We start from the raw sequence: 27,329 nt of genomic DNA on the forward strand, positions 1-27,329 counted from the left end.
CTCTGGGAAGGGTGCGTATAATCGTGCCTCTCTGTGCCTCTCCGTGTCTGCAGCCTCCTGGCCCAGGTAGTTTTTATTCACAAAAGAACTTTTTACAGAGTGTTCGTAAGAACCAATCAGATTTCTTCTGAGCATTTCCACAAACCCACGTGGGGACAAGTTAAACTACTAAAACTAATTAAGCTCAAATATTTCTGGGGTAAACAAAGAACAGAACTACAAAGAAGAGCATCTGGCAACCCCGGAGGTAATAAGCAATCAATACATATGATAAGAAGGATGGCCAGGAGGACAGTGACCATTATCCCCTTAATGTGAGATCTGTTTCCTGGCCCTAAGATTAACATCCTAAGATTAATATACATCAAAGAAACTTGCCCACTATCTTTATGGCCCAGGATGCCTGCCTGGTGAAGCCACTGCTGTGTACTGCTGAGTACGTGACATGTGAGGAGAGAGAAATGGGGAGTAGAGGCAAAAGGGCATCAAAAGGGCATGAATGTAGAATCTTATGGGATTTAATCAGAAATTATCGTCAATATATCAAACCCAGTCAACACAATATCTTCATCGTGAACACGAAGGCTTGATGTATATTTTATAATTCCTCATGGTAATCCCATCTGACCCCTACAGGCAGGGTTTCCCAAACTTGGTTCTTCGGCTAGGGATGATGGGAGTTGTAGTCCAAAAACAGCTGGAGAACCAAGTTTGGGAAGCCCTGGTCTACAGTGATTGAAAGCGGCTCTCCAGGGTTTCTAGTTCAGACCTAACGGGAGTTGCTGGGGAAGGGACCCGAGACCTGCTGCACGCAAGGTGGATTGCTCTACCACTGAGCTATGGGTTTTTCCTTAAAAAACAAAGTAATAAAAACGAAATGAAATTAAAAAGATATTTAAACTGGTTATCCCCCCAACCTGAAGCTTTTCTCCTAGGGGTAATTGGGTCAGAGGTCGCAAATAATAAGTTAATCAACTTATAAGTTGATTATAATAATATAATAATAAATAATACAATGAATAAATATAATATAATATAAATATAATAAATAAATAAGCTGATCAACTTATTTATGTATGCAAGAAACAGCAGCCAGAACCGTATACAACCAGAACTGGAAAGAAAAGTCCAGAGAAAGTTGAACGGCTCTTAAAATTAACGGACTATGCGGAACTGGCAAAGCTAACAGTGAAAATAAGAGGTTGATACAATGGGCAATTTATGGAAGAATATCATAATCAAATCGCCGGCAGGATTTGAAACTTTAGCAACGGGAAGAAAATGGTAATATATGAAACAGAGGACCATGTATTAGATGAAACGTGTGAAGCCCTGTAGGTAAACAGAAATACTGACCATTCGAAATTGGTGATGTATTGGTAATTGGACTGGCTACATATGTCAATGATTTTGGTCAGCAGCTCGTCCCTGTAGGTTGTCCCTTCCGCTTTGTCCACGTGGATCATCAGCTTCTTCACAATCTCCATCAAGTTCTTCTTGGACACCTGAAGTTGCAGAGGCCGGTTGGTGGGGAGGGAGGGGCAAGAAATTAAGGAGGATATTGACAAGCTGGAGCGTGGTAAGAGGAGGGCGGACCAACAGTGGAGTGAAGTTTTTTGTTGGGGAACAATGGTGCCAGCTTGTGAGGGCGATTGGGGGGGGGTGAACATCATGTTGTGATGTCCCAACATGTTGATGTCGTGTGCATGACCATCGCACCTCCCTAAGTCGGGCTTTAATACATGAACAATTAACTGGGAACATAGCCTAGTTCCCCTAATCTGCACATCACTGGCAACCAAGATGATGAAGGGCCTGGAAACCAAGCCTTTTGAGGAGCAGCTGAAAGAGTTGGGGATGTTTTGGCTAAAGAAGAGAAGTGAGAGGTAGGAAGATGGCCACCTTCAAATATCTCAATGGAAGATGGAGCCACCTTCAAATATCTCAATGGAAGATGGAGCCACCTTCAAATATCTCAATGGAAGGTGGAGCCACCTTCAAATATCTCAATGGAAGGTGGAGCCAGCTTGTCTTCTACTGCTCTGGTGGGGAGGACCCCAGACAATGGATTCAGATGGCAAGAAAAGATTATCTAATGAAACATCAAGAAGTTCAACAGTATAAAGGGGGTGGACGCTCCTTCCTTGGAGGCGTTTAAGCAGAGGCTGGGTGGCCATCTGCCAGGGGTTCTTGAGCCGTGATTCTGGCACTGCAGGGGGCTGGGCTGGATGAAGCTGAAGGTCCCTTTCAACTCTACAACTGTCTTCTATTGCTTTTGAGAGGGTTCTGGATGCAACATCTGTCACCCCACGAAGCACGGTTTGCTTTAGGAATGCAGGAAGCTGCCCTATGCAGAGTCAGACAGTTGGCCCCATCTAACTCAGTACGGTTGACACTGACCGGCAGCAGCTCTCTGGGGTTTCAGAAGGGGCTCTTGCCCAGTGCTACCTGGGAGTGGTCAGAAATTGAGCCAGGACCTTCTGCATGCAAAGCAGGCACCCTACCAATGAGCCATGGACCTTCCCCAGCTTGATCTCCCTCCTGCCTCCAAGGATGGTGTTCTTGCTGCATTGCTCCTAAGGGTTTTCGGGTATGCTCTCTATATTTCTAAAAGTGAAGACCTCCGTGATGTTGTGGCGGCAGGTGAACATACCATCCCGTAGAGAAGATCCAAGGCCCGGAGGCGGATGGACTCGTCCTTATCATCCAAGCACTGCAGGATGAGATCCTTGTGGGACTGGACCGATTTGGGGTGGGTTTTCAGGATCTTGGACATCGCCAGCAGCCCCAAATATTTCACTACGTGGAGAGGAGGAGACACAAACACACACAAAGGCCAAATAAGATTTCCAGGGGCAGCAGTGGAGGCCACGGAAGCTGGGCTACACTCAAGAGCAGATTCCGCCAAATCAACGGACTCAAGTGGGAAAGCCCAGTGGATTTCAACAGACCTATAAAGCCTTAAACGGCTCAGGACTGCAATACCTCAAGGACCGCCTCTTTCCTTATGAACCTACCCGGACCCTGAGATCAACTTCTGAGGCCCTCCTTCGTGTGTCCCCTCCTCGAGAGGTCCGGAGGGTGGCAACATGAGAACGGGGCCTTCTCTGCAGTGGCTCACCGTCTGCTCTCCCCAGGGATGTTCGCCTGGTGCCTTCATTATACACCTTTAGGTGCCAGGCAAAAACATTCCTTTTTTTACCAGACCTTTGGTTGATTTGATTGACATCCTATGCCCTTTTTAAATGTGGGGGTGGGGGGAGGTTATTGGGTTGTTGTTTATATTCTGATTATGTATTTTGTGGTTTTATATTTTGATTTTATTTTGTGAGCTGCCCTGAGACCTCTGGGTATAGGGTGGTATATAAATTCAACCAATCAATCATAATCATAAAATGACTAAGCCAATGCAACTGCTCACTCATATTAGTATTTAGCAGGATTTTAAGGGTGTCCCCTCCCTTGCCCCTGGTGCCAAGGACTTCCCTCCCACCCCACAGGCCCGAGACTTACAGTTCTGGTCCGAATCTTCTATCAGTATCCTCAGCTTCTGAACGCAGAGCTGTAAAGAAATGACGCACAAGTTTTTTGCAAGCGGCAGAGGATGACACCTTCCACCTCCCTCTGCAATCAAGGAAAGCCCTCTGCACTCCAGCAAAATTTCAGCTGCTGCTGTGAGGGCTGGGAGGCCAAGGTGGGACTGTACCTGGATGCTGGCACTGTGGTTGGGCATCCCCGAGGAGAGAGAGATCAACACTGGAGAAAGGAGGGGGGAGAAAAGGGAGTTTAAATTAGTACGGTGCAAAACACGCAGGTCAGGAGGGGTAAACAATAATGGCGTGCTTGGCAATGCTTTTCCTTACCTGCAATCACTGTGTTCACACATTCGTAAAGCAGCGACATGGCGGAAGTGCTGAGAGGGGGGAAAGAGAGAGTTATTGCACTCTGGAAAGCTCGCAGGAAAGTACTGCAGCATTGCACATTTATGGAGGAGAAAGGCTATGGGTGTCCACTAGCCGGCTGACCGGGTTTTACCTCTGTTTTTGGAGGCAGCGTGAGACTTTAGGACCATCAAGGCAATGGCTTTTTCCACCCACACTCCAGTCCTAGCAGCCTTCAGAAAGGAGTTGCTGCCACAAGCATTAAGTACCGTATTTTTCGCCCTATAGGACGCACTTTTTCCCCTCCCAAAATGAAGGGGAAATGTGTGTGCGTCCTATGGGGCGAATGCAGGCTTTCGCTGAAGCCTGGAGAGCGAGAGGGTCGGCCCCTCTCACTCTCCAGGCTTCAGAAAGCTATCCGCAAGCCTTGCAAGCCCGGTGGGAGTTCCCACGGGCTCACAAGGCTTGCGGAGAGCTGCCTGCATCCCGAAGCCTGGGGCGTGCTGAGAAGTGCGCTCCGGGCTTTGGGCAGCTCTCCACAAGCCGCGGAAGCCCGGCGTGACTTCGCCCGAAGCAGCCTGTTCTGGGGGCTGGGGAAGCTCAGGCTTCCCCCGCCCCAGCCCCGTGCCGGTGGGGAGGGGAAATATATATTTTTTCTTTATTTCCCCCCAAAAAACTAGGTGCACCCTATGGGGCGAAAAATACGGTACATGTGATAAATGAAGTGGAAGGTCGCGAGTCATGGGAGTGCGCAAATTCAGCAGGGCTTAGTGTGATTTTGGCTGCTGGTTTGCTGATGCTGTTAGCATTGTTTTGCGGATTATGAGTGCTGCAGTGCTTTGTGAATCATATATTACGACTTTTTTTGTTGTGGCTGTGCTGTTTAGCTTTTTAAAAAAGTTCTTTTGTTAACAGTGATTGTTTTGCTGATGATCTGTTAAGTATTCCATACGATTTATGTTGCATTTGTGTTGTTCTATTATTTATCTGATTGGCATACCGCCCTTCATCGGAAGATCGCAGGGCAGGTCACAGAATAAAATACAGGATAAAAACATGAAAATATGTAAAACAAAACAACAAAACAGTCATGCCCTCCCCCTTCTCACAAACACATTTAAAAGGCTGTAGACTATTTATTAATCAGCCAAAAGAAGAGAAGAGGAGAGTTTTTGCCTGGCGCCTAAAGGTGTATAATGAAGGGACCAAGCAAACCTCCCTGGGGAGAGCATTCCACAAACGGGGAGCCACTAAGAAAAGGCCCTGCTCTTGTGAATGGGTTGTTTTATATAGGGAAAGGCAGTACTCAATGTACAGTATTGTGGTCCTGAGCCAGTTATTGTTTTTTATTGTGAGCCACTTTGTGAAACTGACATCTTGACCGCTGGACCTGCCCTTGGTCTCGTCCGCTCCCTTCCCTGGAGCCTATCTTCACACGGAGGGGAAGTTCCTAACTCACCGAGGGCTTGAGACCCATCGGCTCCCCTCGCCTGGTTCAGCCGGCCAGTCAAAGCCATTTCCGGGATTCCACCCGCTGTTGCATTTCTGACAGCTTCCAGGAGCCACAGGTGAGAGCAGAGTACAGGGTGGGGACCAAAGGTGGACCTAGCACCCCAGGAGGAACATGACGTGTCCCCCACTAGAGGTGCAACCCCTCCTGTTAACACCCCATATCCCCCAGCTTCCAATATTACAGGTTCATTATTTAGAAAAACACGTACCATATTTTCCCGTGTATAAGACTAGGCTTTTTCCCTTTAAAATGTCAAAAATTAGGGGGCGTCTTACACATGGGACCATCTCCCCCCATTTTCTTAAATCTGAGTCCCCCAAAATAGGGGGTGTATTATACACAGAAAAATACGGCACACCACTTAAAGACTAGCTATAAAATCCACAGACATGATAAAACTAGCAAGATATAAAGGAAGAATGTAAACAGTTTCAAAAGCCAAGATGCGTAATGACTACATGTCAGGATGAAACATTTTTAAGCATGATAGAATGAAGGCAGAGAGCAGATGCTGTCTTGCTAAAAGATTGGAACGTGGAACAAACATGGTGCTGCCCTGGAAAAAAAGAGTCAGTTCTGTAGACCAAAGCAGTGGGAACACGATGGGGCAAGGCCAGTCCTTCTGACGAAGTAGCCCCAAGTTGTGGATGGGTTTCATGTGCCCCCTTGAATCTGTCCCACTAACAAGTCACCAGACAGCGCAGATCTTTGCAGATCTATATTATTGGAAGCCAAACGGTTGCTATTTTGTTGGGGACCAACACTTTTCAAATTCGCACAAGCAATCAGCCTGCGTGCCTGTTCAGGTTTAAATATCATGATTTAGAAATCAAAATGCCCCGTGTTTTGTCAACCAGGTCGAACAAAAACCCTGGCTGAAGGTCGGTTGCTTCCCCAGGTCAGCACATGGACTGGCTGTTTCAGGAAGCGCAAAGCTGTTCTGACAGCTGGATTTGCAAGATCCACAGCACAGACAACCCGCCCCAAACCATAGAGAGGTGAGGGAGAACGCAAGGGATGAAGAGCCACAACATGCTTTCCACAGAGCTAAGGAGAAAGGCCTAGAGCGACACACAAACAGAGGCAGAGCGCCCTCTTCTGGTTCCTGCTGGAAGGCGGCTATTTTAATGGGGTGGGATCATAGTGCTGATAGGGGAGGAGCCAATCTACCCTAGAGGAGTGGGGGGGGGGGGGAGATGGGCAAGCTCCATAGGCCTGGTACCAATCGCCACCCAAACTGGCCGCATCTAAGGAGAATCCAGAAGTGGGGACCACGTGGGGATTTATGCAGCTTTGCACGCTTGAGAGAGGAATGGGGTCGCCGTGAGGTGCGAGCAGTGGGAGGAGCACAAAAGCAAAAACGGAACAAACCCAAAAAACCCACCCCCCTCCACTGCTGCTGCTGCGTCAACATCCCAGGTGGCAACTCTCCCCCCTCTTCAAGGACCACATCTGAAACAGCAGCCCCCAGGCTGAGGTCCACCCAGTGAAAAAGGCGCTAGCTAGAGATACGCACTTCTCCTTTTTAAAAAAATAGACAACAGCAGCACCACCTAAGCAAGTGGTTCCCAAACTCCCTGCTCCACTTGAAAAGGATCGAGGGGGCTTGCTGGACTGCAGAATGATTTGTCAGCTGTGCTAGATGCTGGTAATTGCTTCTTTCACATTCTGGAACCCCTGATATAATCCAAGTTGCAGAACTGGCACCCATTTCCGACGCCGTTCTGCAGGCAGCAAGTGAACAGCTCTGGGAAGCAGAGATTAGGTTTACGCAACATAGAGAATGCTGAGCCATTAAATTGTCCATGGTATAAAACCATGTCTTGATTCCCACCTAATGCTAAACCATGGTTTGTGCAGCTACAGTTTAGTAAAATATGGCTTGGCGTGCGTTCATGTGCTTAACTATGGTGTTTCTGCCGCCAACAAACTACAATCTGAAACCACGTTCTATTGTTGGGTTATGCACCTTGCTCTGTTTTAACTTCTAGGGCAGGGGTGGCAAACTGGATCCTTATCCCAGCACTTGTGGGCAGAGTTTGACAGGTGGGTGGGGCTGCTCAACTGCCAATCCCCTGACCTCCCAATAAAGCCAGGTGACCTTTTTTCTTTTTTGCTTGCACAGGTGAGAGCTGGCAGCCACTTACAAAGCTTTCAAAGGGCTATTTCTGCAAGGAGCTGCAGGGCTCAGCAGACACTCCCTGTCAGCAGGGCCCTCTAACCTACTTCCAGCTTGCTAAATGGTTAGATCACCTGTTTTGTGGGCAGGTCATCCAGGTTCAATCTCTTCCAGCATCTCTAAGTAGGACTGGGAACTGTCGGCTCTGGGGAGCTTCTGCCAACCAGAGCAGGCAGATGGAGGGACTAATGGTCTGGCTTCATATATAGCAGGTTCCTGTGTCCCTCTCTCACTGGCAAGCTAGCACAGCATAACAGTTAAAGGGTTACTAGGATCTGGGAGAGACCAGGGTACTCAAATCCCCCACTCAGCCCCCAAGCTCATCTTGGGGAGCATTCACCGTCTTAGCCTAACCTACTTACAGGGTTGTTGTGAGGATAAAATGGGAAGGGATTTGAGAACCACACTGGAGGAGAAAAAGGTGGTATAGGAATAAAAGATGGTGTGTTTTTAATAATAAAAAATTGAGCCAGAGTTTTCTCTGCTCCACACTTAACATTGCATATGGTGCCCGGTGCGAGGTGGGTGGCTGTGGCTTGGGCAAAATGGCTTTACTGGCCAAATTGGGGCAAAGGGGTGGGCCACAAGACAGAGCCACAGCCCCTTCTCTAAACCACTGGGTACTCACTACTGGCCTAATCTAAGGTGGGTTGCAGCAGCAGCACTCTGACCATATGAAATACATGGCCAAATAGAGAGAGAAAGAAAGAAAGAAAGAAAGAAAGAGGGAAGGAGGGAAGGAAGGAAGGAAGGAAAGAAGGAAGGAAGGAAGGAAGGAAGGAAGGAAGGAAGGAAAGAAAGAAAGAAAGAAAATAAAAAATACTATTATTATTATTATTATTTATATGCCGCCCACCTGACTGGGTTGCCGCAACCACTCTGGGTGGCTTCCAGCAAATTAAACACATTAATAATAATAATAAATTGGTCTCAAAACACATCTGGGTTAAAAGGCAAGCCTGGGTCTGAAAAAGTTGAAGGCCGCTCATTCCAGACCAACCCCTGCCACCGCCGTCTTCCAAGTCGGCTGGCTCTGCTCCCGTTAACACAGAATCAAAGAACGGTCAGGGTTCGAGCGTCAACTTGGGACCTCGCAGGGTTTTCTCGGCCAGTAGCCCCCCACCCGACCCCCACCCCTGGCCCCAACAGCTACTCAACTACAGCAGAATTAGGGTGAAGAAGAGAGGGAGGAGACCAGAGCACGGGGGTGGTGGAGTTTTGGGGGGGTGGGTTTGTGTTTGCTTTGAAGTATACATACTGTCCACTTGGGCGCATTTCTTGGAAGAGGACTAGTTTTTTATCTTTGGAGGGGCTGCCATGAACTCTACCCTCTTTGGGGAATTGGAAGAGGGCGCGCTGGCTGTTTGGGGAGAGAAAGGAGGGTTAAGTGGAACACTTCGCACGGGATCTACGTGTCCTTTTAAAAAACGGATGGGGGTGCTCCCTTGGCAAAGGTGGAGAGGGCGTGCTGCACTTTTTACAAGACCCCGCCCCCCCAATGGTGACAGGAGGCTGGCTAAGGAGTGAAGAGTGTCCTGGCAACCCTGTCCCAGAGGCAGAAGTGTGTGCTTGAGTGGAAACACAAAGGCAAGGGGCTGGGATTCTTGGATATCAGCAGCTGAGGCGCGAGAGGCGCTTTGCGCAAACAGCGTAAGGACTAGCATCACCAAAGAACTGACTCACTCACCTGTGGATGAGGTTGGTGAGGGGCTCAATGAGCTTCTTCCCTAGCCTGGGTTCCAAAGGAGTGAGAGCACCAAACTGCAGGAAGAAAGGAGAGAGAATGTTTGAATGGCCGGATGACAACAGCTGTCCTGCAGGGCCTGAAGGAGCGTCTTCACCCCCATTGTTCAGCCCGGACACTCAGGTCCAACTCCGAGGGCCTTCTAGTGGAAGATGCATGAACCCAGGCAGAGGGCCTTCTTTGTAGTTGCACCCTGCCGCTAGATGTCAAGGAAATAAACAGCTATCTGGCTTTTGAAAGACACTTGAAGGCAGCCCTGCATAGGGAAGTTTTTCATGTTTGATGCTTTACTGCGCTTGATGTTTTCAATTTGTTGGAAGCCGCCCAGAGTGGCTGGATGGGAAGCAATTAACTGACTAATCCAGCTAGCCTGCCAGCCTTTGCGGGGGGGGGGTGCTTCTCCCCAGACCACACCCTCCTTGAGTTCTTTTTGCCCCGTCGGAATGCGTGAACTTGAATGTAGCCCAATTTACACTGGTGAGAGTTGTGTCCGCTTTCCCCTCTGCTTTTGACAGCCTTCTCCTCCATTAATCTTCCTGATCCCTTTTGAAAATTGAACATAGGAGCAGTCCTGCTGGATGAGGCCCAAAGGGGCCCATGTAGTCAGGCGTCCTGCCCTCACAGGGGCTGAACAGATGCCCCAATGGGAAGCCTCAACAAAGCCCTGCTGCTCCTCCGGCTCACGAGGAGACCCTCTCCAGAGCCTGAAGAGGATGCCTAGGTGCTCCAAACCCGTAATGCAACTGGGGTCACCTGTAAATAACTAAAATCCGGGCCGCAACAGAGTATACGGCAGCTTCCCTGCACACCCTTGCTCACATTTCAGCCTCTCCCAGAATCCTTTGCAGCCTGAGAATCAGAAGACACTTCGCCACCACCTCCCCGCACAAACCAATTAAGCAGGCTGCCTGCTGTGTCTGCTCCTTTCCCCTCTGTTTCACATCAACTCTTCACCTCTTAAGTGACAGAGTGTGTGTCTTCACACTACGAGCGAAGGAAGCCGCCTGTACTTGCCAGCTTGATAATTTTAATGAGGACCCAGTTGTTGGTGGACGACGTCATCAGCTTAAAAAAGAGCGGAGCAAGGGAAAGGTAGTTTTTCGGGTTGCGCCTGGCCAGCTCGCAGATGACGTTCACGGCGGCTGACTGGACACCTGGGGGAGAGGGGAGGAATAAAGGGAAGAGGGGGTCCGAGTGAGTTGTGGAGCAAAACGGCTGACGGATTTAAGACACATCTTCTCCATAAACTTAAAGCACCAGGGTATCACTTTAAAGAGACATGGCTTCCCGCAAGGAGTCATAGAATCAGAGTTGGAAGGGACCCTGTGGATCATCTGGTCCAGATCTTTGTGTCGTGGCTCCTTAGTGTGTTGGCTGAAGTGTGTAGGTATGTCATGTGAACACGCCCTGTGCTGCTCCCGGACAGGGGTTGGCTTAACCTCCAGGTTGCTAGTAAAACTGATGCATGTCTGAAAAGTGTGTCACCGACATTTAAAGTTTGGAAAGCTCTGATCTAGTTCAACCTCCAGCAATGCAGGAACGTGCAGCTGTCCCATACAGAGATCGAACCTGCAACCTTGGCGTGATCAGCACCATGCTCTGATCAACTGAGCTATCCTGGGGAAAGTAGTTTGTTCGGGGTGCTGGGAGTACTTCGAAGAGCCCTGTGCCCCTTGATTTATGTGCCACCACAGGGTTTATAAAAATTATTTTAAAATTTGTATACCACCCTATACCTGCAGGTCTCGGGGTGGTTACAGCACAAAAGCACAATATAAATACACAACATTACATGATAAAAAGAAAAACAACCCAATGAAAGGCTACCTGGAGCCACTCTTTTCCCCTCCCCACCCCCAAAACACACAGTCTTTGCAATCTTCTGGATCCTGTTTCATCCAGCTTACTAACCGGGATCTGGGTCTTCCAACTTCTCCTTAAGGCGGGGGAACGCAGGGCGAAGGGACTCCGGGTATTTCAAGAACACTTTGTACATGATTAACACTGCCTTCTTCCTGATGTAAGGCTTTGTGTGAGACATCTGTTGGGGAGGGCAGGGAGAGGAAGAAGGGAGAGGAGAATAAGCACACATTTTTTCCAGAACAAGGGCATCAAGGTCTCTTCTTTTGCACCACAGCAAACCAGCAGCACTGGGAAGGGCTGTAGCTCAGCAATTGAGCTGAGCTGCATGCAGAAGGTCCCAGGTTCAAGCCCTGACAACATCTCCAGGTAGGGATGCGAATGCCCCCTGCCTAAAAACGAAGAGAGCTTTCGCCAGCCAGCGTGGGCAGTATTATAAAATCACAATACTATTAAATCAGGAGCTGGCTCCAGGCACCGGGCCCATTGGCAGACCAACGCTGCATTACAAAGATGTCTGCAAACATGACCTGAAGGCTGGCAACATTAACCCCGCCATGTGGGAATCGCTTGCAGATGGCTACAGTGCCTGGAGGCAGGAAGTGAAGTGGCGCATCCATGGCAGTGACCAGAGGAGGAATGACCGCTGGCTGCCCTCCTCTGCACACCTTCCAGCTTGTCCACATCCTTCTTAAACTGTGGTGCCCAGAACTGGACACCGTATTCCAAGTGTGGTCTGACTAAGGCAGAACAGAGGGGTTCTATTACTACCCTTGATATGGACACTAGTCTTCTGTTGATGCAGCCTAGAAAGTGTTAGCTTTTTTTGCTACTGCATCACACGCTTGACACATGTTTAGCTTGTGGCCGACCAACCTTTTCACAGGTACTGCTAGTAAGCAAAGAATGAGACTGCAGTTCTCTCCAGCAGTTTCCTGAAACTGCTATCCAGAAGAATCTGGGGGCAGAGCATAACCATCGTGGCTACTGGAGGTTGATGATCTTCTCCGGGGATTTGTCCAATTGTTGCCATCTACAGTTGCAATCAAAATGATTCAACTCCCACTGCAAATCAGGTTTATTATCAGACTTTCAGCTGTTTGCAACGAGCAAATAAAACAAAAGCAATTGAAATAGCTCAACACGATGGTTTCCCCCAAATTCAGCTGAAAATGCAACTTATACTGGCTTCTCCTGTCTCACTATTATTCAGTCCCCTGAATGGAATTCCTCACAACAGCACAAATACAACAGGTGTTGTCTCAAGCACACCTGATGTGCTGGAGCTAGAACACATGAAATACCTGAACTGGCTGGGGTTTGCCGAGTGTCAAATTTGGCTGCACGTTAGAAATATCAGTAAGTCAAGAGAATAGTCCAAAAAGGTAAGAGATGAGAGCCCTTCACAAACAAGGAGTCTGTAAATTTTGATAATAAACTAGATTTGCAATGGGGGTTGAATAATTTCGATTGAAACCGTATGCTTTCGAGATGGTTCTTACGCGCTCGAGGAGCAAAGCACAGAGCTCAGTTGTGGGACAAGGACTTCTGAACAGCTTTTAAAACCCCAATGGCTTGGCAGAAGAAAGAGCGGACAATGCAACCATTGTAGACCAGGCACTCCCCCCCCCCGCCCAACTCACCAGGGTCATGATGTCGTTGGCCAAGTCTCTGGCCAGATCAGGAGTCACAAAGCAGGACAAACCAGTCAGTGCAACGCCGGTGTCATACTGGTTGGGGCTACTCAGGTCCTAGAATAGGAGGGGAGATGGAAAGGAGTGTCGGTGGGTGAGGAGGGGAGAGAGGTGTGGGAAGAGGAGGGAGAAGAGTCCTTAGTTGAGTTCAACCTAGAAAGACGAAGTCTTTATATCCCACTTTTCCCCCAAGGAGTGGAGAACACAGCTCTCCCCTAACCTTTTTATCCTCACAATAGCCCAGTGCAATAGGCTAGGCTGAGAGTGAGTGACGGGCCCAAGGTTCAGCGTTTCTGAAACTTGGGTCTCCAGATGTTTTGGGGCAACTCCCACCATCCCTAGCTAGCAGGACCATGTGGGGAGACCTGTATTCTAATGCAAGTACAGTGGTACCTTGGTTTACAAACTTAATCCATTCTAGAAGTCCATTCTTAAACTGAAACCGTTCTTAAAGCAAGGCGCGCTTTCCCTAATGAGGCCTCCCACCGCCGGTGCCCTTCCCACTGTTCGGATTCCGTTCTTAGGCTAAGGTAAAGTTCTCAAACCAAGACACTATTTCCAGTTTTGCAGAGTTCTTAAACTGGCCTGCTCTTAAACCGAGGTACCACTGTAGTAGCTAAAGACCGCTGCTGTTAGATTTTTAAAAGCTGTTGTTTAAAATTGTTTTTACATGTTAATTTTGATTTTTGTTATTTGTGGGCTGGAGGGCTGGTTAGGTGCTTTTGTTGGGGAGTGTGATTTCTGCAAGTTTGCACACATTAGTATTAGTAATTATTTTCATTATGTATTTCGTGCTTTCGTATTGTAACTTTGTGTTGTGAACTGTCCTGAGAGATATGGGTATAGGATGGTGTAAAATTTAATCAATGAATCAAACTGAAGGGCGTGACCTACATTTCTTAAGTCATAAGGAAGAAAACAGGCCGGTGGTCTCGCAGGAGGAGACACTAGTAACAGGCATCAGCTCTTCTGGAATGGCGACACTCACCTTTCGGATCTGGTTCGTTGTCAGCATGATGACGTCGGTCCCTTCGTGAAAGCACTGCGAGGCTGCAAGGTACCCAATCCTCTGCAGGGTTAGGAAAGAGAGAAAGAGAGTCAGTATCGAAGGCTGAAAGGGAATCATTGCCACTGTGTACAGGAATGGTCAAAAAACATATTCTTAAAAATTGTTGTAATCTGTCCTTCACAGACTATTTTTAATGTTATTCATAATTTTTATTTTAATGTTATCCTTAATTATCTTAATTTTTTGGGTGTAATGCGAACGTTGCTATGTTTGGTTTTAATAAATAATTGTATAATTTCAAGCTCTCAAGGTGTCTTATTTACAACAACGTCTTCCTTCGCTATGTTATAGGGGGTAGGTAGAAATATACATACAGTGATACCTTGGGTTAAGCACTTAATTCGTTCTGGAGGTCCATTCTTAATCTGCCGCACAATTTCTGTTCTCATCCTGAAACAAAGTTCTTCACCCGAGGTACTATTTCTGGGTTAGCAGAGTCTGTAACCCGAAGCGTCTGTAACCCGAGGTACCACTGTACATCAAAGAACGCAAACTTGTCACTGCATCTTTCTCTTTGTTCGCTTAAAGGCAGGAGGTTTCCAGAGGGGCGCCGAGTATATATATATTTTTTTTCATTTTCTGAATGAATTTGGCAGGCCAAATAGGATTGGGAACCTCCGTTTTAGAGGAAATATGTTCCCACGGCAGCTGCCAGGAACCCCCTGGCGCCTTTCCCCCCCGGCAGCCCAGGTTCCCACGCAGGCCACTTACTTTGAAGGTGTACTTGGAGGCGCTCATGACTTCGATGATGTTGAAGGCTGCCCAGCTGATGTCGTAGCCCAGCATTTGCAACTGTGAGGGGAGGAGGAACAAAGGCCAGAGTGTGAGTCTTGGGACAGCAAGGGCGGGACATTATAATGATTAGCGGGAGAAAAGGCATCTTGCCTTTGGACGTGGCACCCAAGATGCTTTTGCCCTAGGCCAAAAGTAGTTGATGGTACAGGATCACAGGGTCGTAGAACTGTAGAGTTGGAAGGGACCCCAAGGGTCATCTAGTCCAACCCCCCGCAATACAGGAATCTTCCCTTGGGGGTTTCCTCTCACCAGTCCTCTGCGTCCAGCCACCTATGGACAGCCAGATGGAGAGGACTGGAGGGCCATATTCAGCCTGCGCGCACACAGGCCTGAGGTTTCTTACACCTGCCCAATTTGACACCCCTGCCAAGCTCAATGCCACGCCCAAGGAATAGAGATAAATCAAAAACGTGACAATTCTGTATGTAGTTTATGCAAATTCATTAATAACGTGCAGTATTTCAACAATCTCTAATACATGAAATCTTAATTACCGTATTTACTCAAGTCTAACGCGCCATCGAATCTAATGCGCACCTTAATTTTCACAGCGCAATTTGGCCAAAAAAAGGTGAGCATTAGATTTGAGTAAATACGGTAATACGTACAATGACAAAATAAAAATGACAAGCGCAACAATGAGATATCCGGATTTCGATCTGTTTCATGGTCGGCCTGAAAACACGCTTGTATATGCAAACCTCATACAGTCATACCTCAGGTTGACGTAGCTTTGGGATGAATATTTTCGGGATGCGGTCTGCGGTGACCCGGAAGTAACGGAGAGGGTTTCGCCACTCGCACATGCGCTCAAAATGACGTCACGCGCAGTCGCGTGTTACATTTACAGTGGTGCCTCGCAAGACAAAATTAATCCGTTCCACGAGTCTCTTCGTCTAGCGGTTTTTTCGTCTTGCGAAGCAACCCTATTAGCGGCGTAGCGGATTAGTGCTATTAGTGGTTTAGCGGCTATTAAAGGCTTAGCGGCTATTAAAGGCTTAGCAGATTAGCGGCTAAAAGGCTATTAGCGGCTTAGCGGCTTAGAAAAGGGGGGGGAAAGCAAAAAAAAATCGGAACACTTGCAAGACGTTTTCGTCTTGCAAAGCAAGCCCATAGGGAAAATCGTCTTGCGAAGCAGCTCAAAAACAGAAAACCCTTTCGTCTAGCGGGTTTTCCGTCTTGCGAGGCATTCGTCTTGCGGGGCACCACTGTACTTCAGGATGCGAACGGGGCTCCGGAACGGATCCCGTTCGTATCCAGAGGTACCACTGTACAATGTCATTTTTAATTTGGCACTGTATATACTAAGGTTGTAAGAGTTGTCAACTTTGCAATTTGACACCACCTCACGTTCCATGGAAGTAACAGTGATACAGGAACACAATGTATGTTCCGCAGCTGGAGGCAGCAGATACCACTTGCTGGAGGGGAAAGTGCTGCTGTGTTCGGAGCCTGCTTGTGAGCATCTGGTTGGCTTCTTTTGAGAACCAGAAGCGCCACTGGCCTGATCCAACTGGGAAATTCTGAACTTCTGCTGTTTACTCCCCACCTCTACTACGGGGAGACAGAATTATGGGATGCAGTCGGAAACAAAGAGGGCCACCTCGCCTTGGGAGGCTCCTCGCGGAACAGGCTCACTTGCCTGCCCCGCAGGCCACACGGCAGAAACCCGACCCACAGGTGAGGGAGACACTTACGTAGGTGAGCTTGCAGACGGCATTGGCTTTCACGGCAATGTTATCTTGCTTCAGTTCCTGCTTGATCTCATCGATGCACTGAGAGATGTACTTTGCCTGGAGGGATGGAGAGGAAGGAGAGGCGGGTTAAGGAAGTCACTGGAAATCTCTTGCTCAGGAAAGATTGTCCCCAAAGATTCAGTACCCAGCACACATTTCGTTCTTAGGCACGGAAAGTTTTGGCTGGCCTCCCCAAGCCAGGGATACTGCCTTATGCCAGACTGGTCAATCTAGCATAGTACTGTCTGCACTGACCGGCAGCAGCTATCCAGGGCTTCAAGAGGACACACCTAGCTCTACCTGGAGCTGGGGATAGGCAGGTCACACCGCTGACATGATATAAATGTTAGGCACCCCTCCCCTTTGTGGGTCACATTGCAATAGGCAATTAACATTCCCTCTCCAAAGGTGTTGCACAGTTACTGATTTAGACTTCGTTAATTAAGCTTGCTAAAAGCCAGCTTCGCATGATAAAGCAACGTGCGATTTGGGAGGGGAGGGAATGGGAGACAGAAGAGAAGCGGAAATAATTTAGGAAGGGAGTCAAAATATCGCCCTCTGTGTACATGGTTCCTGCCACGATACTGAAGCCCACACCTCAAGGGGAGGTTTTGTGGGGTCCTGATTTCATCATCAATCATCATCATTTTATTACTTGTATCCCGCCCATCCGACTGTCGGAAGCCCTACTCTGGTGGCTTCCAACATATATAAAAACTTACTAAAACATCAAACATTGAAAAAACTTCCCTATACAGGGCTGCCTTCTGATGTCTTCTAAAAGTCTGATACAGTTGTACCTTGGTTGTCGAATGGAATCTGTCCCAGAAGTCCGTTTGACTTCTGAAAATGTTCGACAACCAAGGCGAGGCTTCTGATTGGCTGCAGGAGGTTCTTGCACTCAATCGAAAGCCATGTAAGCCGCATTGGACACTTGGCTTCCAAAAAAGTTCGCAAACCAGAGCACTCACTTCCGGGTTTGCTGCGTTCAGGGGCCAAAACAGACGAGTACCAAGGCGTTCGACAACCAAGGTATGACTGTAGTTATTTATTTCCTTGACATCTGATGGGAGGGCATTCCATAGGGCGGGTGCCATCACCAAGAAGGCCCTCTGTCTGGTTCCCTGTAGCCTCACTTCTCTCAGTGAGGGAACCGCCAGAAGACCCTCAGAGGAGGACCCAGGCTGTTTAGGGTTTTAAAGGTCAGCACCAACACTTTGAATTGTGCTTGGAAATGTACCGGGAGCCAATGCAGGTCTTGCAGGACCAGTGTTATATTGTCCCAGCGGCCACTCCCAGTCCCCAGTCTAGCTGCCGTATTCTGGATTAGTTGTAGTTTCCAGGTCACCTTCAAAGGCAGCCCCACACAGAGAACATTGCAGTAGTCCAAGCGGGAAACAACCAGGACATCATGTGAATGTGGGCTCCATATCCTTCTGGTGTCCTCAATTACTTTTTCCCCTTGATTAAAAAGACCCAAGTTTGACGACCTCATTTGCATGACCAATGCTACTAAAGTGGGCGGGGCAACTGATGTAAATTCTATCTGTGTGCTTTTGTCCAGTTTCTTAACACACACACTCTTTATCCTTCATCCAGTCAATCAAGAAGCATCATCATATTTCAATGAAACATCCCAGCCCGGGGGGGAGGCGGCGGCAGCCCGTGAAATGTATGACCTGGGCACAGTTTTGAGGGCTAGTCAGAAACGCATTCTAAAGTAAACTTCTCCATCCCTGCTCTAGAAAGTACTGTGGCTTTTAATAAACATTGCCAGATAATTGGTTTCTCTTGTCTTCCCCAGTTACCAAATCTTTAACCTGGCACATTTTTGTCCCTGGGTACTTCTCACTCTGCTCCCCACAAGTGAGCAGTGGGGCCTGGGAAATTAGATACGTGCCTGATGGATTCCATGACATCTGTCTTTTCCTGCCGCGACATGGCCATCAAATATTTAGTGCAAGTTAACAATGTGTTCAGAGATCCATTGCACAGCCAACAAGCGATTGGGGGGGGGCAGGGGGGAGAGAATAATTCAGCTCTGACTTATGGGACCCTGACAGCTCAATGGAAGAGTTATCACCTTAGCTGCATCTTAACTGGGTTTTCTGCTCCATTATCCAGACTTTTAAAATTTTTTGCATAAAGTAGTAGGCCAATCTGTTGCTGCTTTTGGTATGTTATCTGACCACAGGGCCACGGTGGCCGCTTGGGCTGATGGGAGCTGGGGGACTGCCTTGCCACGCAGAGGGCAGTGAGATAACTAATTCGGACCCTCTTCTGTGCCCCTGCGTGCTCTGCTCACCAACCATCTTGCCATCCACCTTCCAGAGCTTCCCCTTCTTGCACCATGCAACTACAAAGCTCATTTTTCACCTTCCGAAGCCGCATTTCTTCAGGCAAATCCAGAGTTATGATGTGGCACTACAAATCCTCCCAAGGGGGGGGTTGCGCGATGGACAGCCTTACGTTTATAATGTATATAAAAAGGGAAGCAAACTCTGTTGCATGGCTGCTGTTTTGAATGTAAAATCCTGAAACCAGTTGCTCCCACACATTATGCCATGTGGAATTGTATTCCCCCCCCAAAAAAACCCCTGAGGCTGCCTGCTGCACTTCTGTATGATTTACTGGTCTGGCCATACAGCCTCCCTGGGGCTGGGGCAGGTAACTCCTGCTCTGTCTCTGATTCAAACAAGATCTCTCCCCATGCAGAGATTACAAAGCTGTCAAGCGAGCATGCCGTTTCCTACAGAGGATCAGTGGGTGGGCATCTCTGATTGTAGGCAGTATGTTATATCAGTGCCCCCCCCAACACTGACTGAATACAAGCCCCACAGCCAACGGTCAGGAATGGCGTGAGGTCAGTCAACTCCTGCTTCAGTCCTTCTGGGTGTAAGGTGGCCAAATTGAAATGGGAAATGCAAAAAAGAGGGGGGGCGCGTTTATGTGGATCTTAAGATCTGGGAAGCAGCTTTATTTATACCAGGTTCATCTAGCTCATAATTCTCTATTCTGACCAGCAGCAGCTCTCCAGGGACTCAGGCAGGAGACCATTTTTTACCCTGCTGACCTCAACCTGTTGGGGGTCTGGGTCTCAGATGCGCCATATTCAGAGTATGTGTTCAGCAGGTCCAGTGCTCCTATCCCAGAATTCTGAAATGTGTTGGCTTAACATGGGGACTCTCTACCTTTCCCTTGACATTTAGCAACTCCTTGAAGGCGGCTGACCTCAGTGCTGCTTGCCTCGAGCAGCCGTTTTCAATAATGGCCTCGCCTGGCTCCCACGATGGGACAAAACCCTGTGACTGGGAGCATGTTGGGCTTGCGTTAAATCTTTGCAAGGAGAGGCTGCTAAAAGAGCTCTGTGGGTGTGGACAGGAGGCAGATCTCAAGCCGGCTAGCGGAGGAGCGTAAACCACAGAATGGAGCAAGAACATTTCAGAGGCTTCCAGGCCAAGCTCCTGCCAGCACTTTCAACAGGAATCAGAGACAGGGAAGTCTATTCTTGCTCTTTGCACAGGGCGCGGTCGACGGCCCTCTTTAATCTTCTGTCCTAATTGCAATGAGTGGATTGTGGGTATCTGGACTGTCCCTGGATCAAGTGACTTTCCTTCTTTCAAGTTCTCAAAGCTCTTAAACGAGATCAAGGTTGTCCTCTGAACTAGCCAGATATTTAGCTGAGAATCACTCACAGTCAGTCCGTCATTTGAAAAGTAAGGCTTTAGATCCGTCTTGCTCTCAAATGGCAACTAGACATTCCATTTTGGCGACTGTAACCTTGGTTTAAGGAGCTGTTTGGTTCCCGTTGCTCGGTCCCTGCTCCTGCCAACCTAGCAGTTCAAAAGCACACAGTGCAAGTAGATAAATAGGTACCGCTCCGGTGGGAAGGTAAACGGCGTTTCCATGCGCTGCTTTGGTTCGCCAGAAGCGGCTTAGTCATGATGGACACATGACCCGGGAGCTGTACACCGGCTCCCTCGGCCAGTAAAGCAAGATGAGCACCGCAACCCCAGAGTCGGCCACGACTGGACCTAACAGTCAGGGGTCTCTTTACCTTTAGGCATCTAGCTTATATACTGGGAGTTTCTAATACTGACCACAACCCAAGATGGTTGGCAGTGAAGGCTAGATGCACCTAAGGCATGAAGTGCTGTGATGACCACCATCACCCCAAAGGAACACAATCCTACATAGAATCATAAGAGTGTTGGAAGGACCTCCAAGGGCCATCAAGTCCAGCCCCCTGCAATGCAGGAATCACAGCTTTAAAATCCCTGACGGACAGGCATCCAACCAACCTCTGTTTAAAGCCTCCAAGGAAGGAGAGTCCACTTTTCAAGGGACTGCATGCAACTGCCAAACAGCTCTTACTGCCAGAAAGTGCTTCCTAGCATTGAATCAGAATCTACTTTCTTGGAAGTTGAACCCACTGGTTCAGGTAAGCTAGACATACACTTCAAGGGAAGACTACACTGGGCACACAGCTTGAGCATGGGAACATGTCTTAGAATCACAGAATTGTAGAGTTGGAAGGGACCCCAAGGGTCATCCCTGCAATGAGGGGAATAATGTATAGCCATTTTCATAATGCTATGTCCCTGCAGCCACAGTGGTGCCTCGCAAGACGAAATTAATCCGTTCCGCGAGTCTCTTCGTCTAGCGTTTTTTTCGTCTTGCGAAGCAACCCTATTAGCGGCTTAGCGCTATTAGCTGTTTAGCGGCTATTAGCGGTTTAGCGGCTATTAAAGGCTTAGCGGATTAGCGGCTAAAAGGCTATTAGCGGCTTAGCGGCTTAGAAAAAGGGGGGGGAGCGAAAAAAAACCGGAACACTCACAAGACGTTTTCGTCTTGCAAAGCAAGCCCATAGGGAATATCGTCTTGCGAAGCAGCTCAAAAACGGAAAACCCTTTCGTCTAGCGGGTTTTCCGTCTTGCGAGGCATTCGTCTTGCGGGGCACCACTGTATAAGAGGTTTCACATAAGGTACACTTTGTGATTTGTCAATCCTAGAGGGGGCCTCCAACACACCCGACACAGCTCATTTTGCAGCTTCAAACTGCCAGAGTCAAGCTTATTTTCTTTCCAGGAGGCTAGCTTCTGCATCCAGAAGCCACTTGTCCCATTGGCCAGCACAGCAAAGTCCTTCCTGGCATTTCTGCTATGAAACTGAGCCAGCGGCTGCTCTTCATTGGCAGGAATTTGGGAGATGGGGGGAGAGAGGAGCAACAAACCATTTCAGGAGGCTTCCCAATGGACTAGGAGTGACGTGTCCCAGAAGTTAAAAGCTCACAAGAGAGCAGGCCTTCTGCTATCTGCCACTGGGAACCAATCCTTCAGTCAACATGAACACTTTTTCTTTTTTTTTAAAAAAAGGAGGGGATGACTAATTTCCTGAGCAGAAGCACTCGGGTGGCTCAGCCCTGTGAGAAGTGCCATATCATCCCTGGAGTCCTTAAAAGCGCTCCCCAAACAAACACCTCACCCTCTCGCCAGGCTCCCAATATTGTTGATTTTTTAACACCAGCAGATTGCTTTCCCCACATGTAAGCAGAGGCAACGATGCGTGTCCTTTTGTAGGTGCTGCTTTTCCCAATTTCACTCTGAACCCCCCCCCCATGAGCAGTGTTAGAAACACAGATATTTGTATAAGCTAGGTACCAAATGGCTCCTTAGACCAGGGTTACAGTCGCCAGAATTGAATGCCTAGCTGCCACTTTGGTGCCAGATGGCTCAAAAGTTGTGTATATGACTTTTTGGTTCCTGCTTCATTCCGATTGCGTAGATAAAATATAATGGATAGAATTCTGAAGGATGCATTGCTAGTGTGGGAAAACAGTCAAATTCCAAGGATCCCCAGGTGCGCACCTCCAGATGATGGAGACGTCAGGCAGCATCCTGGCAGCTTCAATTGGTTGCAAGTGGCCATTAGCAGGTGCAGAATGCACCTGACAAATTTTGAACGCAGTGCTGGACTAGCTGGACCACTTGCCCAATCCAACATCTTATGTTCTTTATACAGCCTACCAAAGACCCGAAACCTGGACACAAAAGTGCAGGCCATACCAATGTTTGGCCATTCATGACCTGAAAAAAACCACACACCCTCTTTCTATCTGCAGGTGTGTAATAAAAATTCCTCCAATATTTAGCATCCAAGCACTGTAAACAAAGTTAAAATGGCACATGCTGCTCTGGAGCTCACAATCTCATTTCAGGAATGAGGAAAGGAGAACTAAGTGAAAGGGGCGGAGGTTCTTGGTTACTTCCCTGAATCTCTCCCCCAGCCACACACACCAATTTGCAGTAAGTGCATGATTATTTACAAGCGAGCTGGACTGCTCAGGCTACGAACTTAATATATGCATTCAAAATTGTATGTTGATAGCAAAGGTATGCTTCTTAAGGGGCTGCAGACCAGCTCCCCACCCACCACCCAATCTAGTCAAGGGCAGCTAAAAGAAAAGCAATATATTTACAGACTGTCACCTCCTTCCTGATAAAAAACCATCTGTTATCTCTGTGCCTTCACACAATGGATACTTGTTTTAACTCTCTGACCACATTACAAACACTTCAAGGCCAGCGCTGCAAAGCTCTCCAAAGAAACACAATGAGATTTCCAGAAAGGCTCTCTTGCAGCAAGTGGCTTCCTCTTCTGAGACAGAGAGCTCCCCAAATGGGTCTAGATAGGACGAAACTGGTATGATCAAAAGGGAGGGTTGAAAGTGGGAGACTCTCTCAGTTGAGGAGCAGCCTGGAACTTTTATCAGGCATTGACAAGGGTTTCACCTGAAAGTTAGTCAGCAAATGGGATCTCAGGGTAAGGGGGAGAGAAAAGATGTTGCAATCCAAGAATCACTTTGAAAACTAAAATTTATTTCATCATGGCAGAGTCCTCGGAGACAACGCTGTTTTGCTACAATTCTGAAAACGGGTGGCACTCTTTCAGCTTCCCCGCTTGCAAATATTCTTACATAAGTCCCTTGCCCTGGTGTCTCCCCTTCCGTATGTGAATCTCTTCCAGACCTTGCTGCAGCTCATTGCCCAGTCTGCCACCCCGAGTCCTTTGACAAGCTGGACCCGTGTCTAGAGGCAGGTGAGCAGGGGGCCAGTCGCCCCACTGTGGCTCTGCCTGATGCTGCCCTTATGAGGAACAGTTGAAGGAGCTGGGGATGTTTAGCATGGGAAAGAGGAGACTGAGAGGAGATATGATAGACATCTTCAAATATCTTAAGGGCTGTCACATGGAAGAGGGAACCAGCTTGTTTTCTCCTGCTCTGGAGGGTAGGACCTGAACCCATGGCTTCAAGTAACAAGAAAGGAGATTCCAACTAAACTCCCTTTCCTTGGAGGTTTTTAAACAGAAGCTAAATGACCATTTGTCTTGGATGCTTTAGCTGAGATTCCTGCATTGCAGGGGGGTTGGACTAGATGACCATTGGGGTCCCTTCCAATTCCACAGCTCTACAATTCTGTGATTCCTGCAACTTCCTTCACCCAGCCCACCCGTTTTCTTGCAGATATTCTGTGGCAGTTCCTCTTTCAGGTCTGCAGTCGAAAGGCATTTGCTTGGTCCTTACTCTCATCAGCCGACAGACATGCCAAGCTTTCTTGCAAAGTGGAAGTAAGGTGGGATCGGTCGTGGGGAAGGGGCGGTGCTTCAGTGGTAGAGCACATGCTTTGATTGCAGAAGGTCCTGGGGGGGGTCCTCTGCCATCTTTGGGTGGGTATGGGGAGCCTGCAGCCAACCAGGTTTGCCAAGATTCCCGGCACCCCTCTGCCACAATGGCCAAGGATCATGGAAGTTATAGTCCTACAAAACTTGGACCCAGCTTCCCCATCTAAAACCCTGAAGAGCAGCAGTCGGTATAATAGATAACTGGGACACTGGGAGATCTTCCAGATGTACATAAGCATTCATAATTGCCTCTCTATTCTTAGGTTCTGGCAGAGGAATGGGGAATCTGCGGTCCTTCAGATGCTGTTGTCTGACTCCAACTCCCATCAACCCTGACCATAATGGCTGATGGGAGTTGGAGTTCAACAGCTCCTGGAGGGCCACAGGTCTTCCAGGCCTGCCTTAAGCCCTGGACTGAAGGGGGAACCTGTATCGCTCCAGATCATTTTTGCCCAGAGCTCCCACTGTCTCTGAATACTGGCTGCAGCTGACTGCAACTGATGGGTGTTGGGAGTCCAGCAACATCTGGCGGGCCAGAGGTTCTCCATCACTGACATATTGCTTCAGGGTCTTTACAATGGTGTATAAATATTGATGGTGATAAACAGAGACACGCCCCATGAACAGTTCTGTCCCCCTCAAACTTGTTTCCTTGGGGGACCCCACTTCTTATAGCGTACATGCAAAATTTGTTTTCCCACCACCACCATGAACCATCTCGTTGAGAGCGATTTTGAAGCTTGGAGACACCCCCCCCCCACACAAAGGACTAGAACCTTAACACCAACCTCAGCTTTTGAAATTCGCCAGGCACCAGGCGCATTTTGCACCTGGCTATTGTCTACTTGCAACCAAGTTAAGATGCTGACGTCTCCACCATCTGGAGGTGCATGCCTGAGGATCCTTGGGTCCAGACTGTTTTCGCACACTAGCAACACATCCTATAGAATTCTATCTATCTGCTCAATCAGAATGAATTTCAGGAACCAAAAAGTTGCATTGAAAAATATACGACTTTCAAGCTGCCTGGTCCAAAAATGGCAACTAGGCATTCCATTTTGGTGACTGTAACCCTGGTCGAAGGAGCCATTTGGCACCTGGGTTATATATCTAAGTTTCTAGTAGTGGGTGCCCTGCACCAGGTATTCCTATCCGCCAGTTACGTGGTCTTTGCGGAAACTGAGAGCGCCCCCTGCTGAAAGCTTGAGAAAGGAAATTCTGCTTTGCTCTTCAGCACACTTGGGTGCGGTGCAGTGAACGCCTATGCACTCCTGTGGGTCACAAATCCTGAAGAGCTCCTGTCAGTCAGGTAGACCTATGGTCCAACTCTGTATGACCAAGCTCCCTAGGTTCAGTGTCAGAAACTGAGATATATAAGCTAGGCGCCTAATGATACGTTGAATTTATGTTGCAGTCGCTACAACAGAATGTCTTGTTTGCCAGGGAGTTGGGGCTAAATGATCCTTGGGATCTCTTCCAACCCTACAATTCTACAATCTCAGCTACATTGCTTGGCTTCTAGCTTGCTCTTACAACAATCCACTTGTCCCAGTATGCAAGGAAGAGAAACGCACAGAGTGGAAATGAAAATAGCTATGGACTAAAGCAGAGGTTTTTAAACGGTGGTTCTGCCCAGAAACCTCCGCGTTGTCATAACTGGACCAGTAGCAAAAAGAGCCTGGCAAAACCAGGCTAATTTCGAACACTGCCCTAAAATTCATGTTTCAAGCAGCCTTTTTGTCTGCAACTCTTGAGGTCTGGACGCCTTTCGGGCCCCAGCTCAGTGGCAGTGCAGATGCTCCGCTTGCAGGAGGTCCTGGGTTCGATTCCCGGCCACGCCAGGTAGGGCTGGGCGAGAGAGGCCTGTCCCCCAAACCCTGCAGGGACGCCGTCATTCCACCCCAACGGAGGAGAGCTCCCAACCCAGGATTCACGAGGACTAGCACCTTGAGCGTTCCTCCCAACTCCCACCGCCCCTAGTCAGCAGGGGTGGGAGTTGTAGGTTTGAGACCCAACCCGATTCGTTCTCCCCCTTGTTCGGGAATCACGAGGACTAGCGCCTCGACGGGAAGCATCACGAGGGACTGGCGGGGAGCCTGAGCATCCGGGCTTCCTCCATGAGGACTAGCGCCCGCCTCACCTCGTCCTCCTTGTGGTTGCGGATGCCGCGCACCAGGTCCTGGAGGTTCTTGTCGAACATGCGGTCGATGCTGCCTTTCACCATCTTCAGCGCCATGGCGGCGGCGGCGGCGGCGGTGAGGGGCGAGCGGGGGGCGGCCCCCGGGGGGGGGAGAGGCGGAGGTAGGCGAAGGCGAAGGCGGCGGCGGCGGGCGAAGGCGCCTCACATGCCTCCCGGTTCCCGCCCCTGGCGCTCGCTCTCCCTGGCGGGCCCCGCCGGCGCTGCTGCTCTGAGGGGGCTTCGCGGGGCGGCGGCGGGAAAGAGCCGGAGCGGCGACAAAATGGCCGGCGGTCAGCTGAGGGAGCGCTCGCGCCACGCCCCCTTTCTCCTCCGGCGCGCTTGCGTCACCACGCCGCGCCACGCCGCGGCCCCCAGGTTCCACGTCCTTCTAATAGCTCCGCGAGTTGAGGCGGCGGGTCCTCCTTGCCCATAGAGAGCGAGGGAAGGAGAGGGAGAGGACGTCACGTCCGGTTGGGCGTTTCTAAGCCCACCCCCGAGACGAGCCACCTCTATGGTTCGCCCGCTCGGCTTCCTCCATGGCGCTCCCGAAGGGGATTCCGAGGCGTCGCTTGAGCCACGCCCTCTCGCCTTCTTGGCTCCGCCCAGGGGGAGATATGGCCACGCCCCCAACCTTCCTATGTCTGGCTGTATTGCCCTATAAAGGATAATGATTATGTAATAATGATAATGATGATGATAATAATAATAATAATAATAATAATAATAATAATAATAATAATAATAATAATAATAATAATAATAATAATAATACCAACAACAACAAAACAACAATATAGTTTTATTTTATAAATTTTTATTTTATAAATAATAATAATAAGCATGTTTTAAGAGAAGCATGTTTTAATATTTGCGGTACGGCTGATGGATCGGTAATTACATGGATACAGTATTTTTATTTTATAAAAATATCAGAGTGGTTCACAACGATCAACACACAGAAAAAGAATAAATTCACCTCCCATCTGACTAATTAAACAA

The 27,329-nt window shown here is 48.7% G+C and overlaps 1 protein-coding gene across 4 annotated transcripts in view; it reads right to left on the reverse strand.

Annotated features, from left to right (window-relative positions):
* The window catches only part of AP3D1 (adaptor related protein complex 3 subunit delta 1), a 48,245-nt gene extending 21,514 nt beyond the window's left edge, over window positions 1–26,731 (reverse strand). For 2 of the 4 annotated variants that reach the window (XM_083483631.1, XM_083483630.1), the window contains exons 1-13: window positions 26,292–26,726; window positions 16,433–16,528; window positions 14,652–14,732; window positions 13,860–13,940; window positions 12,821–12,928; window positions 11,229–11,358; window positions 10,332–10,471; window positions 9,261–9,334; window positions 3,864–3,913; window positions 3,707–3,756; window positions 3,514–3,562; window positions 2,654–2,799; window positions 1,357–1,505 (exon numbers count right to left, since the gene is read on the reverse strand). In XM_083483631.1, the coding sequence (XP_083339757.1) occupies window positions 1,357–1,505; window positions 2,654–2,799; window positions 3,514–3,562; window positions 3,707–3,756; window positions 3,864–3,913; window positions 9,261–9,334; window positions 10,332–10,471; window positions 11,229–11,358; window positions 12,821–12,928; window positions 13,860–13,940; window positions 14,652–14,732; window positions 16,433–16,528; window positions 26,292–26,387 (1,250 nt within the window). In that variant the 5' untranslated portion in view covers window positions 26,388–26,726. Of the gene's footprint in view, window positions 1–1,356; window positions 1,506–2,653; window positions 2,800–3,513; window positions 3,563–3,706; window positions 3,757–3,863; window positions 3,914–9,260; window positions 9,335–10,331; window positions 10,472–11,228; window positions 11,359–12,820; window positions 12,929–13,859; window positions 13,941–14,651; window positions 14,733–16,432; window positions 16,529–26,291 lie in introns of all 4 variants that reach the window. The other 2 variants (XM_083483628.1, XM_083483629.1) reach the window with 2 other exon arrangements.
* Between the last annotated feature and the right edge of the window lie 598 nt (window positions 26,732–27,329).

Source organism: Podarcis liolepis (assembly GCF_965112155.1).
Source record: "Podarcis liolepis genome assembly, chromosome: 18".
NCBI classification, from domain to species: Eukaryota; Metazoa; Chordata; class Lepidosauria; order Squamata; family Lacertidae; genus Podarcis; species Podarcis liolepis.